The sequence below is a fragment of the Amblyomma americanum genome, chromosome 2, assembly GCF_052857255.1.
Source record: "Amblyomma americanum isolate KBUSLIRL-KWMA chromosome 2, ASM5285725v1, whole genome shotgun sequence".
NCBI lineage: Eukaryota > Metazoa > Arthropoda > Arachnida > Ixodida > Ixodidae > Amblyomma > Amblyomma americanum.
This window is the reverse complement of record NC_135498.1, coordinates 81407531-81423089: the sequence shown is the minus strand read 5'-3', so window position 1 is coordinate 81423089 and position 15559 is coordinate 81407531. Positions and strand designations below refer to the sequence as shown.

Here is a 15559-nt window from a genome sequence, read left to right as displayed (position 1 = left end):
GGACATACGGGTTTGTTCTTATTTTTGTGTGTCTGCTTGGTTACCTGCCATAAATATAATTAAGGCATTGTAATCTGGTTTTCAGCGAGCACTGTGTTTGTGCGGATGCATTCTTTCTGCCTTTATGCATTGTTTACTGGAAAGTTGTGCCAGAAAGCCGAAATACTTATTGTAGCTCTATGCTGTTGGGATGTCTTGCTTGCTCAAGTTGCCTTATTTATCAGCTTATCGCTTTTTTGTTTTCAGCATGGCTTCCTGGATGCAATGAAGGCACCCAAGAGGCACCTTATCGCCACTGATGGCTATTACCTGTCGGCTGGCAAAGGTATCCAGGAGCTGGCAGAGGTCTTCGTCAGGGGCCTCGCAAAATTCTATGGAGTGGACATCCTGGCACCGTTCTCAGGTGCGCCTGCCAGGTACATCATCCACTGGTGCCATCACTGCGGATCCAAGGGCCACCGACATGGGGACTGCTGTGAGTACTGCACAGGCCATAGGACGTGCACTACCTGCACTACGACCTGCAGAACTTATAGCAATGGGCAGTGCAGTGATTGCAAGGTTTTGATGAGTAACTTGGTGGCAGTGAGGCCTGTTCCTGATGTGTTTCTGAGCTGCATCTGCTCTGTGGAGTCTGCAGCATCAAGTGGGTGTTCACTGACATTGCCCAGCACCGAGGCATTTTTCCATTTAGACTTCATTGAATTTGCCATTGATGTGGCTTAAATTAATTGAAAGCTTTCCTCGTTGGCATCACTTATATCCAATGTGTACCTTCGTGACAAACCCCTCGTGGCAAGCATTATTCACATCCATTAAACTGTTGGCCTACTTCATTATGCCAGGCATTGGTGAGTCAGAGTTATATGAAACGAAAAAACAGTTGGTAATTATATGAAGAAGCTGTGAAACCTCTAAGCTGTGTCCCTGCGAATGACAAATTGGCTTTTAAATGTGTGGTGCGGCCACATCTTTACCTAAATTGCAGTGCCTCACAACCATGTAATGCTGTGTGTTAGCACAAGGTGAATCTTTTCATGCAGCCATAGCATTTGTAGAACTTCGCAATACGCTCTCACAAATGTCTTTGCCACTATACCTGGTTCCGTATGTATTACAAATGCTTTTTAACACAATGTGCAATGGTTTGGTTTGTTGTGGGTTTAATGTCCCAAAGCAACTCATGTTCTGAGGGATGCCGTAGTGAAGGTGTCCAGAAATATCGACCGCCTGGGCTTCATTAACGTGCACAGACATCGCACAGCACACGGGCCTCTATAATTTCACCTCCATGGATTGATTGATTGTAAAACATTTATTGCGTCGAGAGCAGGTTGCAGGAGACACATACTAGATGGCCGCTAGCTCATGGCTGGTGGCGACCTCATTTTTTGGCCCGCTCGATTGCCCGTACTTGAATGTTAGGGTCCGAGCTTACCAGCACGGCCTCCCACCGCTCGGGAGAAGGTAGCTGTATCAACTCCGCCGGAGACGGATCGTTTGCACAGTTCCAGAGAATGTGGTCGTATGTGGCCCTTTCACCACATTTATGGCAGTTTGCCAAGCACTGCCAGATTCAGAAGGGAGCGTGTTTGCAGTCGGCGCCAGGTAACTTCCTGTGCTTTTGTTAACGATTTGTGGGGAGGCCAATATGCACACCTCTCCAGCCTAAAGTGATGGATGATGTCATGAAATGAGATCAACCCATCCCTCGTGAAATTTGGGTCGGAGGGTGCGCTCACTGCCCGGTCGACGAAACCTCGGGCTTGCACGTGAGCCACCTCGTTCCCTGGATTAGACGAGTGGGCCGGGACCCAGATCAATTCAACTTCCCAATCGGAAGGGGGTTGTTTTGAAGAATGCAAAGTGAGGTAGATGTGATACGGCCCCTCGAGAAATTGCAAACGGCTGTTTTGGAGTCGCTGAATATAATATCAGCACGCGTGTTCACTATAGCTAAGGCTATTGCCGCTTCCTCCGCCGTCTCGGAGGAGGTGGCTTCTATCGACACGGCCGCCAACGGGGCACCATTCCCGTTCACCGCAACCAGTGCAAATGCTTTTCTCTGGGTTTGCTGGTGTTCCGCTGCGTCCACGTACGCCACATTGTCGTTCCGACCGTATTTGGTGTGTAAAGCACGAGCCCTCACTATGCGCCGGCCTTCATGGTGCGCGGGGTGCATGTTCTTGGGTAGGGGTTTAATCAAAAGAGCTTTCCTGATTTGCGTGAGTAATTGCGTTTTCGAGTCCCTCTCTGGGAGCTGTTCGCACGTCTTTAGTCTGTATAGGATGCCCCTTCCCGCGCTCGTACAAGTGAGTTGTCCGAGCTGGGAAACGAGGTGCGCCTCGCACAGCTCCGAGAGTGTGTTGTGTACCCCAAGGGCCAGCAACCTTTCCGTGGAAGTACTGTGCGGGAGCCCAAGGGCCACCTGGTAGTCCTGACGGATTGCAGCGTCGACCTTGTTCCTTTCCGCGAGCTGCAGCTGTAGGTAAGGGAGGGAGTAGACAATCCTGCTCAGCACGAAAGCCTGCACAAGTCGACATAGATCTTTCTCTTTCATGCCTCATCTTTTGTTGGAGATCCGTCTGATTATCCGCACAGTCTGATTGACCGTGGCTTTAAGGCTGTTGATTGTTTCGGCGGTTTTGCGATTGCTCTGTATGTACATGCCCAGTATGCGTATGGTTTGGACCTCCTTGACCGGATGTTCTTGCACATATACATTCAGAGGGGTCGGCGGGGTCAGGCTTGCGTTTCTACCGCATGGCTCCGCCCTAAGAACCAGCAGTTCCAATTTCGAGTGCAAGCATTCAAGGCCCGCTCCCGACGCGTAAGTTTCAATTATGTCAACCGCCTGCTGCAGTGTATCTTCTATTTGGCCGTCAATCCCAGTGGTCACACACAGGGTGATGTCGTCCGCGTATAAGGTGTGCTGCAGCCCCGGCAAGGTGGCGAGTTTGGGGGGTAGCATAATGAGTGCAAGGTTAAAGAGGAAAGGCAAGAGCACCGAGCCTTGTGGCTTGCCTCGACTTCCCAGTGGAATTGGCTCCGATTTGAGGCCACCTAATGCAAGCTCTGTGGTCCGCTCGGATAGGAATGATCGGATGTAATTGAATGTCCGTTCTCCCGGGTCTATTTTAGGGAGGTTCGTGAGGATGGCCTCATGCAAGACGTCGAGGGCCTTGTTCAGGTCTAGCCCGAGCACTGCCTTCGTTCCGGTCCCGCGTGGAGGATCCAGGACGTCTTTCTTAAGCTGGAGCATCACGTCGTGCGTGGACGGGCTAGCCCTAAAGCCAATCATTGTGGGAGGAAGTAGGTCACGGTCTTCCGCGTAAATTTGCAATCGGTTAAGGATGACATGCTCCATGAGTCTTCCGATGCAAGACGTGACGGAGATGGGCCGCAGATTCTTGATCGAGAGTTTCCCGGTTTGGGGATGAAGGTCACCCGTGCATGCCTCCATTCCTGTGGGATCTCGCATTCCCTCCAGTAGGTGTTCATTAGGTCTGTCACAGCCGCGACAGACTTGGGATCTAGGTTTCTGAGCGTCTTGTTCGACACTCCGTCCGGTCCCGCCGCGGAGGTGGTATGGAGCTGACCCAGAGCAAACCAGACCTCGGCATCTACTATGTCCGCGTACAGGGTCTCATTGGGGAGGTCCTCATATACGGGTAGGGGGCCTGTATGCGACATGTTCAGATAGCATTTTTGCAGTTCGGCGAGTAGCTCTGCGTCTGTACCCTGATACTGGTGAATTAGTCTCGTGAGTTAGTCGCGCTGTGTGGATTTTGTGTGTGTTGGGTCGAGCAGGTGGCGGAGCAAGAGCCATATCTTTTTGCATCCCATTTTCCCATTCATATTATCACAAATCTTGCAGTTCTAGCGTGTATGTTTCGATTTGGCGCTCGAGTTGTGCCATACGCTTGCGTAAGTTTCTGTTGTGTCTTTGTTTCTTCCAGCGATTTAGCAGGCTGGCGTGTGCTTCCCACATGTGGAGGAGTTTAGAGTCTGTCGTTTGATGCGGCTCCTCAGTAGGCGCCTCGACCATGGTGGTCTTGATGTCGTCTTTGAGTGCAGCGATCCACTCCGTTAGGTTGTTGATCTGACCGGGGGCAGTCCGCTCTCTTAAGCATCTGAACCTATCCCAGTCGGCAATGCGAGTGCGCATGGGGTGCAGTTTGTGCAATTTCGTGTCAAATGTTGTGGCTAGTATGTAATGGTCGCTTCCCAGTGTGAGTTTCGTGTTGGACCAGCGAGCGTCGCAAATGTTTTTTGAGAGTGTGAGATCCGGTGAGGTATCTATGCTTACGCTATTTCGTACCCGCATGTTTTCTTGGGGATTGTTAAGAATTGTGAGGCCCAGGTTTTGGATCGTTTGCGGCAGCTTGGTGCCTTTGGGGCTGCTTCTGCGATAACCCCAAGCTGAATGTTGGGCGTTAAAAGTCGCCTACCACCAGGAGTTGTGCCCTAGCAGCCAGGCGCGTGGCTTTAACCAGTAGATCAGGAATTCCTGAACCTCGTGTCTTTCGGGGAACTGTATAAGTTCAAAATAAAGAGATTTGCATCTCCCTTTTTCCTCGGCACAGTTTCTAGTAACGTGTACCGTTCGTTAGAACTGTCTCTAGTGTGTTGTATCGCCGTAATGTTGCGTTGCACAAAGGTAGCGTTGAACGGGGTCGTCGCCGTCGTCACTGTGTTCGAGGGGGGAATGAATGCTTTATAGCCTGGTAATTTCACCGGGCCGCTAGCTTCTTGAAGGGCTATCACGTCCGGTTGTCTACCTAGATTTTGGATGTGAAGCTGCAGGTTTCCCTGTTTGTTGCGGAACCCCCTGCAGTTCCATTGCCATACATCAATTTGTTGGGTAGAGGCCGTGGTGGGATAAGGGAGGGATGATCACGGGCAAGGTTGCGACTGGTGTCATTACGTTACGGCTTGCCTCCAAGGCCACGAGGCACTCCACTACTTGATTGAAAAATGTAGCAATGTTTGTACCCAGCTGGGTTACTTCCGTCGTAAGATTGTTAACTTTTTCCTCGAGATCGCTAGATTTGTTCTCGGGGGCTTTCATTTTGGCTCTTATCTTGTCTGTTGCCCTAGGTTTGATTGTCGGTTGCGGGATGTCCTCTTGGGACGCTTCCGCAGCACGTTTCGATCTGGAGCTCTCGTCGGAAGGAGCCGGCCTTTTGAGGTTAATGTGGCTATACATTTCCATCGCATTACTGGTGGAGGGTATAGCGCTTAGCACGGGAGAGGGGGGCATGCGAGATTCGTGGGGCAAGGCTGTTTGCGGGGGTTTGTAGAGATTTAAACAGTCTTTTTATTTTGGCCATCTCTCTTTTCATTTGCACAATGGTTTTGTCTCTGGACGGTATTTTAGCTAGGAGCTCCTTCTCACGAGCCGTATAGTATTGGGAGGCTGCATCCGGCCAGCTCACCTGCTTCTTCGAGCAGCTACCACTGCTGCTCCTGCTCGCACTTCTCCGTCTGTCCTTGCTTCCCTGCCTCAAACTGGCACCCTGGCTCGACGACAGCGGTGGGAAGGAGGTGGATCTATCGCGGGAATCGCTGCCCCAACGGTGGCACGACGATCGATTGCCGGCCTTGTCTCTGGAACGTGACTTGTGGCCGGACTGCTGGTCGCTTTCCTCATTTTGCTTCTTTTGTTGTTGGCTGTGTCTTGGGCTGTCTACAAAGCGATGCTTGCAGTTCCTGCTGCCGATGTTGTGGTCGCCTTTGCACACAATGCACTTTGGCGTGCACGTGTGCTCTTCCTCCTCGGCTGGGAGAGGGTGTTCTTTGCCGCATCTGTGGCACAGTTGGGTCCTGGGTTTGTAGCAGACATCCGCCCAATGACCGACCCTTCTGCAGTTGAAACAGGTTTCGACCTGCTCCCTGTACGGGTGCACGCGAAAAGGACTCTCCTATTAGTAGGTGGTGTCTGGAGCCTTTTTGGCGGAGAAAGTCACCAGGATGGACATTGACTGTCCGAGGCGGCGAGCATCCGCCACCGGAATCCCGTGGTTGCGCTTCAGAAATCCCTGTCGGACCTCATCGGCTGTCCCGCCATCGTATCCATAATGACGCCTCTCATGGAGTCGTCCGGCACTGACACGTACGATGTCACTTCATACGCTTTGTCGCCCATCTTGACCAGTGTCAGGTTGCTGTACACCGAAGCCCTGAGCTTATTAGGTGGGCTAATGGTAAATGTATCGTTAACTGTGTTAACACAAAAACTGTCTTCATTCATCACCTCTTCAAGGGGTAGGTCGAACGCTACGCAGGTAGCTCAGAGAATGTTGCGTGGCGCTACAGTGCGCAAGTGCATGCCTCGCGGCCTGACGACGACTTTATAGTCGTTTGCTGGTAGACGGAGTGGTGCTTGCCTATGTCGGGCAGGTGGATTTTTCCGAAAAGCGGATTTACCCTCGTTGCGAGGAACGCCAGATGCGGTGCTGTGCTCCTTCCCGGGCGTCGCCGGCGTGTTCGTTGGGTCTGCGTTCCCATGAACGGCATTCTTCGCTCTAGGGCGCCGGTAGCGTTCTTGCAGGTTAAGAACGGTCTTCCATCCTTCTTCGGCAAACTGTGCCAGAGTAATGTCTTCGCCCTCTACGGCGTATTCCACGATGCGATCGTTCTGGGCAGTCTGCGTGGTCAGTGGGTCCCAGTGGCGCGGCACCGGCGTTCGGCCTAGCGTTAGGCCAAACGTGGTTCACCAAGTGTTGACACTTAAAGTCCCGAAAGATGGGTAACCAGTGATCGTACCTGGCGAAATCCGGTACCGGTTGGCATGGCGCACCTTTCCGAATCCTTCACGCAATTCACAGGAACAGAAGTCAACGAGAAGGGAGATAGAGAAAACAATGACATGTCCAGAACTGAACGAACCCGCGAAGGGCAACGCGCCAAGCGTGTTGACAGCAAGATGAGCGAGCGTCAGTCTCCAGCACATTCCCAAAATAAACTCCCTCAGGCTGGATGCTGGGAGGTGATTGCCGCCGAGATTGGGAGACATTTCAACGGGAGCATGGAGACACGCGACCGCTCTCCTCGGAGGTTCCAGGCGGTCTCCCCCGCCTCCATGGAAACTCGACCGCCACGACCGGGGTCGAACCCGCTTCTTTCAAGTCGGCAGCCGAGCACCATAACCACTAGGCCATCGCGGCAAACTACAGTGTGCAATGGTAGGAAAAGTTCACGTAGTAAAAAAATTGGTGCCAGACTCATGGATTTCTATGGCTGGTTCAAAGGGGTTCAAAGCCATTGCTATGTTAAATCCATCATTTTATCATAAGCCATTTCATTCAAGCAAGGCATGACTGCATTTTTCGCTATCTTAAGAATGAAGCAGACATCCAGTTCCTCTGCAGTGGTTGAATGAGTGTCCGAACGAATTTTTGCATGCAGTGACGCTATGACTCAGCTTCATTGCTTTGCCTGCCCCCTGTGTTACTGTGGAGCACTTGTGGTTTCGCTCTTCTGCATGTTCTGATGTGACTGTAATGGGATGTGCTTCCACAAGCGTGAACCACAGACCGTGCTGGTTAGCAGGCAAAAGGCCCCAAAGCTTTATTGCGCATGGTATATCTAGCCGAGAAAGCAGTGAGGCCACCTAGCGCAACACGTAGTACATCCCCCCTTTTTTAAGGAACAAAAATGCACAGTATGCACAGCACTACACAAGCACAAGTTCAGTCTTCTAGGCCTCCAGATCAGTTTTCTAAATGTTGACACTCAAAAGGGTGAATTTGAAGGTTGTGACAGGGGTGAAGCCATGAGGTCGGGCTAGGAAGAACTACCTGCATCCCTGCTGTATTAGTTTCAGTGCTTGGGCAAGGGTAATGGGGAGCCCCCAGAAACGCGTGCTCTGTACTTAGCATGTCAAGCGTAATTGGAACTCGGGCATGTCAGTAAAGTGGGTGGCAGAGAAAACCAGAAACTGGTCAAGGAAACCCTGCACACTTCGATGCTTTGCCCAAGCGTACCAGAATTTGAGGCTGTTCTTGCAAAATTAAAGTCTGTGGTTGAACTCAGTGCCTTTATTGAGTACTTTGAGAGGGTGTATGCAAAACGTCCAGAGCAGTGGGCATGTAGGGAAGGTAGCGGCCTCACTACTAGCAGCCGTTTGGAGAGCATGCATAATGAACTGAAGACGGTTTACTTGGAGAGGATGCAGTGCCAGTGGTTAGGCAAGCTGTTGATTATTTTGCAGTGGTTCACTAATGAACGGCTCCTGAAGCAGCCTGTTTCTGAGGTGAGGCCCAGGGCAGACCACCGCACAGCTAACAACTTCAAGAAGCATTCTGCAGATGTCGCTGTATCGAAATCCGACGTTAGCAAAGCACTTGATGGTGCCTGGCTTGTGAAGTCGCAATCCTTGAAACAACATCAGTACGTAGTAGTACTGCTGCATTAGCAGTTTCAGAATGAAACTTAAACACTCCGATATTTATCAAACACATAACCTTCATGCATGTTTGTCAGCCTCAGAGATTCGCGACTCCTTTTCACCTATTTCATCACCGTGCTTGTACTTGTGAGACTGGCCTGTATGTAGCGAGGATACCTGGATTTTAGTTCGTGCTTTTTCTACCTTACAAGAGTGTTTTCAAATGAGAGTGGTGTTCCGTGCTGAGGAACTGAGGCCGTATTCCGAGTTTGTGTTGCAATAAAAAGCGTCATAATCTGATGCAGCGGCCACACCTGATTGATTGAAACGCCGGAAGCGGATGTTGGCTTGGTTCAGACTATGAGCGGCGGCAGGATATCACTCCGTTGCGGTCAGCATAGCGCATGGGCCGCTATGTGTTTGACGTCACCGGTCCGGTTTCTTCAACTCTTTTTGCTGCATCCAAATTACCACATCCGCTTCCGGCATGTCAACCAATCAGGTGTGGCCGCTGCGCCAGATTATGACGCTTTTTATTGTGACACAAACTCTGAATACGGACCCTGGTATTCGATCGATACGAGCCACCTTCGATTTCTCCTCAATTTCATTTTTAAGAATTAGTAAACTAAATGTATAGAATGACCTATTAAAAATGCTTGTTTTTGCGTGATCGCATGCACTACAGCTAATAACAATAACTAATCTGTCATCATAACATCGGGTGTACCTCAACGGCTTGTATTAGGATCTCTCCTCTTCATAATCTATATTAATTATCTTCAAGATGTCATAACATCATCTATTAGGCTGTTTGCCAATGATTGTGACATATACTGAGACCTGTGCACCCCATCTGATACTATTTTTCTTATGTCTGACATTAATAACATTTCTACTTGGTGCTACATTTGGCTTTTGAAGCTTATTGTATCCATATGTAAAGCACTTTGTGACATGAATGCCTCTTGAAGCTAATATACATTTATACGTTTTTAAGGGGCTCTACGAAAGTGCTCTCAATAAAGATGCAGTATGCCTTGGATGTTCAAAGTCACCACTCAACGAATATCCTGCAGTAAATGTTTCGAAGACCATGCTGCCATGCTTCCATGGTCCATGCGCTCTATGCTCCACTGCATGGGGCCGCACCCAAGAACACTTCTTGCATTGACATTATGGCTGCATCAGATGTCGAGAAGGCATTCACCGACCACCACTTCGTACATCCACTTAAGCTATATGAATCTGCCTGTGGATGGAGTAACTGGACGAGACCATTCTTTTTTTTTCAGTGCTGTCCATACAGTGGTTAATCACTAAGACTATGCATTTCATCTGCTACTGAAGATAGGCTTGTTCCGAGATTGCTTCATCATCGGTTTGCTTGACTGCAACCTTTCAGACCAGCTCTGTTGGAGCCCGAAGTTGTGTGACGTATTTGTACAGGGCACTGCTCAGTCCCAATATTCTTTAAATTGGCTTGGTGTGTGATTTGAGAGGGAAAACACACATGTCGTTTTTAATTGCAGATACCTGTAGAGCTACACAGCCTACATCCTCGTTGCAGGCCAGTCTCGCGGGTACAAGTGTGGTGACGAAATAAGCGAAAAGGAGTCGCGAATCACTGAGGCTGACAACCATACGTGAAGATTACGTTTTTGATAAATATCGAAGTGTATAAGTTTTGTTCTGAAACCGTTAATACACCTTTATCATGCGGGGAAGATGATGAAAAAGACATCCTGAATGTTGTAAGCCAAAGAAAGCCTATAATTGGTTGTGCAACAGGTGGCCAGCTGAGTTTCGGTATATTTTGGGGTCTCTTGCAGCTATGTGCTTTGTGCACCCACGTGGTTTCGTTTCACATTCTTCAGTTTACAAGGATGGGGCAGCAGCGGACCTCCAACTACCTCTCCAAGTGCTCCTTGGACGAAGTTCATGCAACATCGGGCACCTGCGACAAGGAAAACAGCTGCGGCTAGCTGATGTTGCAAGCGCCTCAACTTTTGCAAACACACCGCTCGGCATGTCTGCTTCGTCACCGTACCGAGATGCTGGATTGCATAACCACTCTTACAAGGACCATTATAGCATGTGCCAGTTTTTACGCATTTGTCTTGGTAGTGGTGGCTGCCGTCTCCTCTCCTTGGAAAGCCCAGTAAGCCACTGCTAAGCCACTTGGGATGGGAGTGCGCGTTTGATGACTCCCACCCTGTTTTGTTGCTATTTAATGTTTCATTGAAGGCCACGTAGGTGGCTCCTGTGGACACTGATCACATAGACTTTAGGGCATACCATTCAACTCTGTCTTTCAACTGTACGGCTTCAAGGTACGCAACATCTACTCACTCTGGTAACCATTGTTTTACTAGGGCATAGCGTTAAAAAAAGATGTCCCCAAAATGGACGAACTGCAGTACTCCTTTCCTTGCTTGTGTAAGAAAAAAATGTTGGGTGAGTTAAGATGTTCCTGACTTGTGTAGGCTTGTATAAGTAGTAAACTGAAGTGTATGCCTGGTGCTACTAATGCGAAATGGTTTAGAATTTGTGTGCATAGAAATGAGACTTCTTACTTGGTATGAATTGTCAACTTCGTATTGCTTTTCTGTCATACATGTGCACATTTTTATGGCATGATTTCTGCTCCCAGTCACGTTGTGTGATGTGCCGAAATTGACAGGTGCAGTACTTCTGTTTTCGCTTGTTTTTGAAGGGTGCAAGATATTGGAGGTGTTACAAAAATAAATCAAGCAAATGTTCCGGGCATTTGTCAGCACAGTCAAACTTTAAATGGCTTAGCATGCTTTCAGATACTTATAGTTGGACGTAAACTGAAATGTGTGCCTTGTGAGGACAGTGTGCAAATTTTAGAACTTGTGTTTATGGAAGTGAAATTTCTTATGTAGCATGAATTGCCGATTTTGTTGGTGCTTCTTCATGTAGATGCTCATCTTTATACTATGGTTTGTGTTTTGTCAAAGTGACAAAGTGACTGCAGAGTTGAAAATTCAGTATTTTGAGTTTTTCCTATTTGGCTAGATTTTTTGGAATGAATTGCTAATTCACTGTACCACCTCATAATTTTGTCCAGCTCCTGAAAGGAACAACGGTGGTGTAATGTGCAATTGTAGCTTTGCGATGTACTGTGAATTTGATGTATTTATCACGTGTGAGGTGCCAGATGCGAATGCTTAATCTGTGGGGTGGCTATGATAAATTGAGATCATGATAAGGGGCATGGTTTCGGTGGCAAATACAGATGTGAAGCAACAGAGGTTGCCGCTTCATTGGTTTGGCTGCGTAATGAGGGATGGTACGTTGGGAACAGGGTGTCGGAGGCGAACAGTAAAAAAAAATGAGAAGCATGGGTATGACCAAACATATGTAGATAGCCGGTGGAAGTACACCTTTTGGAGAGGTTGTCAATGGATGCTTTGGAGGACAGAATAGTACGAACTGCACCTCAACCATGAGATTTTAGCTGTAAGTCTGCCATGGAATCTCGGCTGTTCCTTTGACCTCCTTGAAGCCAGTATTGCACCAAGGAGTGCCTGCACCATGTTTACTGCCTTGTAGAGTGTGTGCCTGCGTGCCTCTTCATCTAGCCCTATAAGAATGAGGGGTGCATGCAGCCTTCCAAAGTATGGCTGTAAACTAAAGCTATTTCTTGCATTTTCTTCAAGCATGTTGTGTACTCCCATTTGTGCTGTTTTGTTTTCTCTGGCGTTGGACAGTTACACCTAATAAACTAAGTGGCAATGTGCAGGTTACATCTCGTCCCTCCTTGCCGGCCACGTCGCGTTAATCGCATTTTACGCAGCGACGCTGCGTGTCACTTAGGAACCAACAGTGGTTTTCTGGAAATGAGCTGTATGGACGGCACCAGGCATTTGCTACATAAATCAATGTGCTTTTCTTGGCAGTCGTTTTACCGAAATGACCTGGAGGCCACAGGGCCAAAGTACTTGCACAATTCGAGGTGCGCAAAAGAACCAGCTGTTAATTTAGATATGCAAAATTGGTGCAAATGTGACTGGCCAGCACTGCATCGCTAAGTAATCATACGGGAAGATATTTTATTGACGCAAGGATCACACCCACTCAGAGGTAATGGTAGTAACCAGCGCATCGTATCGGAGGAATGCAAAAAAAAAAACCTTGCAATTGGCCTGAAGTTGTGTTGTTAAAAGGTCATTTTTGCATCACTTTAAAGAAGAAAAAATGCATTATCGCGTTGCAAAGTTATGTGTGTATCTATTGAGGGCCAAGCCTAGCCACAAGCATAGTACAAATTCGGTAAACAAATACTAACATGGCAGAGTAATAGCGACACGGAGTTTTATTATCAACTCCTCTTGTTAACAGCAAAAGCTATCGTGAACTTGTTGAGTATTGAGAGAGAGTGGCTACTGTTACCCAGCTGGTGATTCAGAATTGGAGCGCCGAGAGGATCGAATGCGAGAGACAGCGATGGCGGCTGTGGTAACGTGAGTGCTGCAGAGCAGAATAAATAATCTTTCTTGGGTTGCTTACTAGCGTTTGCATTCGTTCAGCCGCAAATGTTATACGAGCTTGAATTTCTTACATGTTATCATTCACCATAACATTCGGTGGAAGCACCAGTGCGGCCATAAAAAAATACGGAACAGGTCATAACACGGCCTAGCTGGCGTGAGTGCTGAAAGCAGATTCTGTGGAACGCAAGAGAAAAGTAGCATGTCGAAGTGTGCTCTGTATTTTGGTCGCGCCTATACAGCTCACGAAGTAATAAAGCCGGTCGTGGTACAGCGGTTTAACCGAGAGAACCATTTTATGATGCATGTTTAGGGTTGAAACTAATCTGGTCTGACCTCTACCAATGCTCAACTTATTTATTCTCTTTATAAATTTCAGCAAATAAAAAGGAGACACCTTCCTCGTTCTTGACATCCGTCTTCTGTATGGGTTTTTTTCCTTTGCATGCACAAATTGAGTATAATTTTGGCGCTTGTTTCTTTTTAGGTCTTTAGCTACCCGTTTTGCCCAGAGTTGCACGGAAAAACTTCCAATATTGCACTGCTGTTGTCACTGTCGTGTGCTACTTGCAAGCAAGCATGTCTCTTGCAATATGGGGCTCAGGATAGATCCCAGAACCTAGACGAGTCTTGAAGGTGAAGAGTGTACGTTGAGCAAACTGTTTCTGTTGGATGCCACGGTCTGTAGCCACGTACCGCACAACGCTCAACACTACGATAGCTCATGTCTACACTATCAACCAGCTGATAGAGAAATACACTGAAAATAACCAACCCCTTTATATAGCAGTCAAAATGTCAGTAGTCGCAGAGACATTGTGGAACCAAGGTGCAGAAGACGCGTATGCGAAATTACTGCAAGATATTTACAGCAGCTACGCAATGAATTAGGCTTCCAGAGAGAAAGCATTAAAAGGTCAATAAAGAATGACGGTATACAATGAGACACAATCTCTCCATTCCTATTCACTTGCATGCAAGAATTATTGTGAGACCTGAAATGGGAAGTCAGGGAAAAGAAATAATGGACAATACTTTAGTATGCTGCGATGTGCTGATGACGTCGTCTTGCTAAGGCCATAAATTGGCTGAATTGCTAAGCATCATCAATGTTGTATGTACACAAAGCAAAACATTTGGTCTAAAAATTAATATGCTGTTAACGCAACCAATGGTCAACAGTCTTGGAAGGGAACAGCAGTTTACATTTTGTAGCGAGGTGCTGGAATTGTTAGGGGATATGTCTACTTAGCGCAGGTAGTGACTGCAGACCCTGATCAATAACTAAGAAGAATAATACCCCTGTCACACGGGCACTTGTAAGGCCTTAGAAATTAAGGTCCTTTGCACCAAAGGCGCGTGACGCGCATCTACACGGCAAAGCGTCGAGACCTTTGCGATAAAGGTCCGTAGCCGCAAATGCGGCCGTCAGCGGCCTTAAAGTTGCTTAAAGGAGCAACCCAGGTGGCAGTGCCAGCTAGCAAGCTCAGAGAATAAAAAATTGACGCAATTTTTATTTTTTAAAACGTAAAAAAACATCTAATTTATCTTATTTAAAGGTTAATTTTGCGTTACAGTGCACTTAGCCGTAGAGGAGGCTATGACTTAAGACATCTACACTGCTAAGAAAGGACTTGAACGCTTTTCAGCAGCCGCATCGACACACACGTGCTTGCGTTTCTCGCTTCGCTGTTTTTTCTTCGCTTGCTCTTCATGGCAATTACACACTTCGTTCTAACGTCTTGCGGTTCGTCGCTCATGATTACGGCAGCACGCTAACCAGGCACAACCTAATTTCTTTGAAATACGCACAAGGACAAAAGCAACAAAGCAAGCTTCTCACACAGAACAAGGAGCCGAACGGAAAAGTGCGCCTACCTTGGTCGGACCGGGAACGATGAAAAAAAAAAAAACTTTTGTTTCAGAATATTTGTTTCTCACCTTCAAAACGCTCGTTTATTATCGTGATAGCTACTTTTTCCAACATAAACGAAAGCACTAGTCTTATCCTCTTAGCTGGAGTGCTACCGTCTGCTTTAATTTCATAATGTTACTAGCGCCGCTTCACACACAGCGGTGACTTTTGGCATTCACGGAGACCGCGTTCTAGCTCCTTTGGATTTGCCGTGTAGCAGCGCCGCTGCTCCTTTTCGGTATTCCCCCTTTAGTGCAACAAGACAACTTTACGGCAAAGGCCGTGAAGAAGTCCCGTGTGACGGGTATAAGATGGAACACATTTGGCATGCTCTCGGAGTTTATATAACACCTGCATATCTTAGCGGCACTCGCCTGTGGAGAAAAAACTTTAAGGGTAACAAAAAAGGACTGAACTTAATTGATGACAATGCAGGAAAGTACGGAAAGGAAAATTATAGCTAGGTTAATGTTGGAAGTAAGTTGAGCGAGTCTGAGAATAAACGCGAGTTAATGACATTCTAGTCGGAATCAAGAAGGAATAGGCACGGGCAGGCCATGTAATGCAAAGCAAGAATCCGACGGTCGCTAAGGGCAACTGAGTGAACTCCGATACAAGGCAAATGTAGCATGGGATGCGAGAAAGTTAGATGGGCAGATGAGATTATGAAAGTTGCGGGGATATGGTGGCTACAGTTTGCATGGAATCGAGTCATTTGGAGACAGGGGAGGGGCT

At 47.8% G+C, this 15559-nt stretch overlaps 1 protein-coding gene across 2 annotated transcripts in view; it reads left to right on the top strand.

Annotated features, from left to right (window-relative positions):
- LOC144121522 (uncharacterized) overlaps positions 1–15559 on the top strand; it is a 41835-nt gene that overhangs the window by 16588 nt on the left and 9688 nt on the right. The window contains exons 4-5 of one of the 2 annotated variants that reach the window (XM_077654768.1): positions 247–475; positions 10270–12174. In XM_077654768.1, coding sequence (XP_077510894.1) covers positions 247–475; positions 10270–10568 — 528 coding nt within the window. In that variant the 3' untranslated portion in view covers positions 10569–12174. Of the gene's footprint in view, positions 1–246; positions 476–10269; positions 12175–15559 lie in introns of those variants that run through there. The other variant, XR_013312627.1, reaches the window with a different exon arrangement.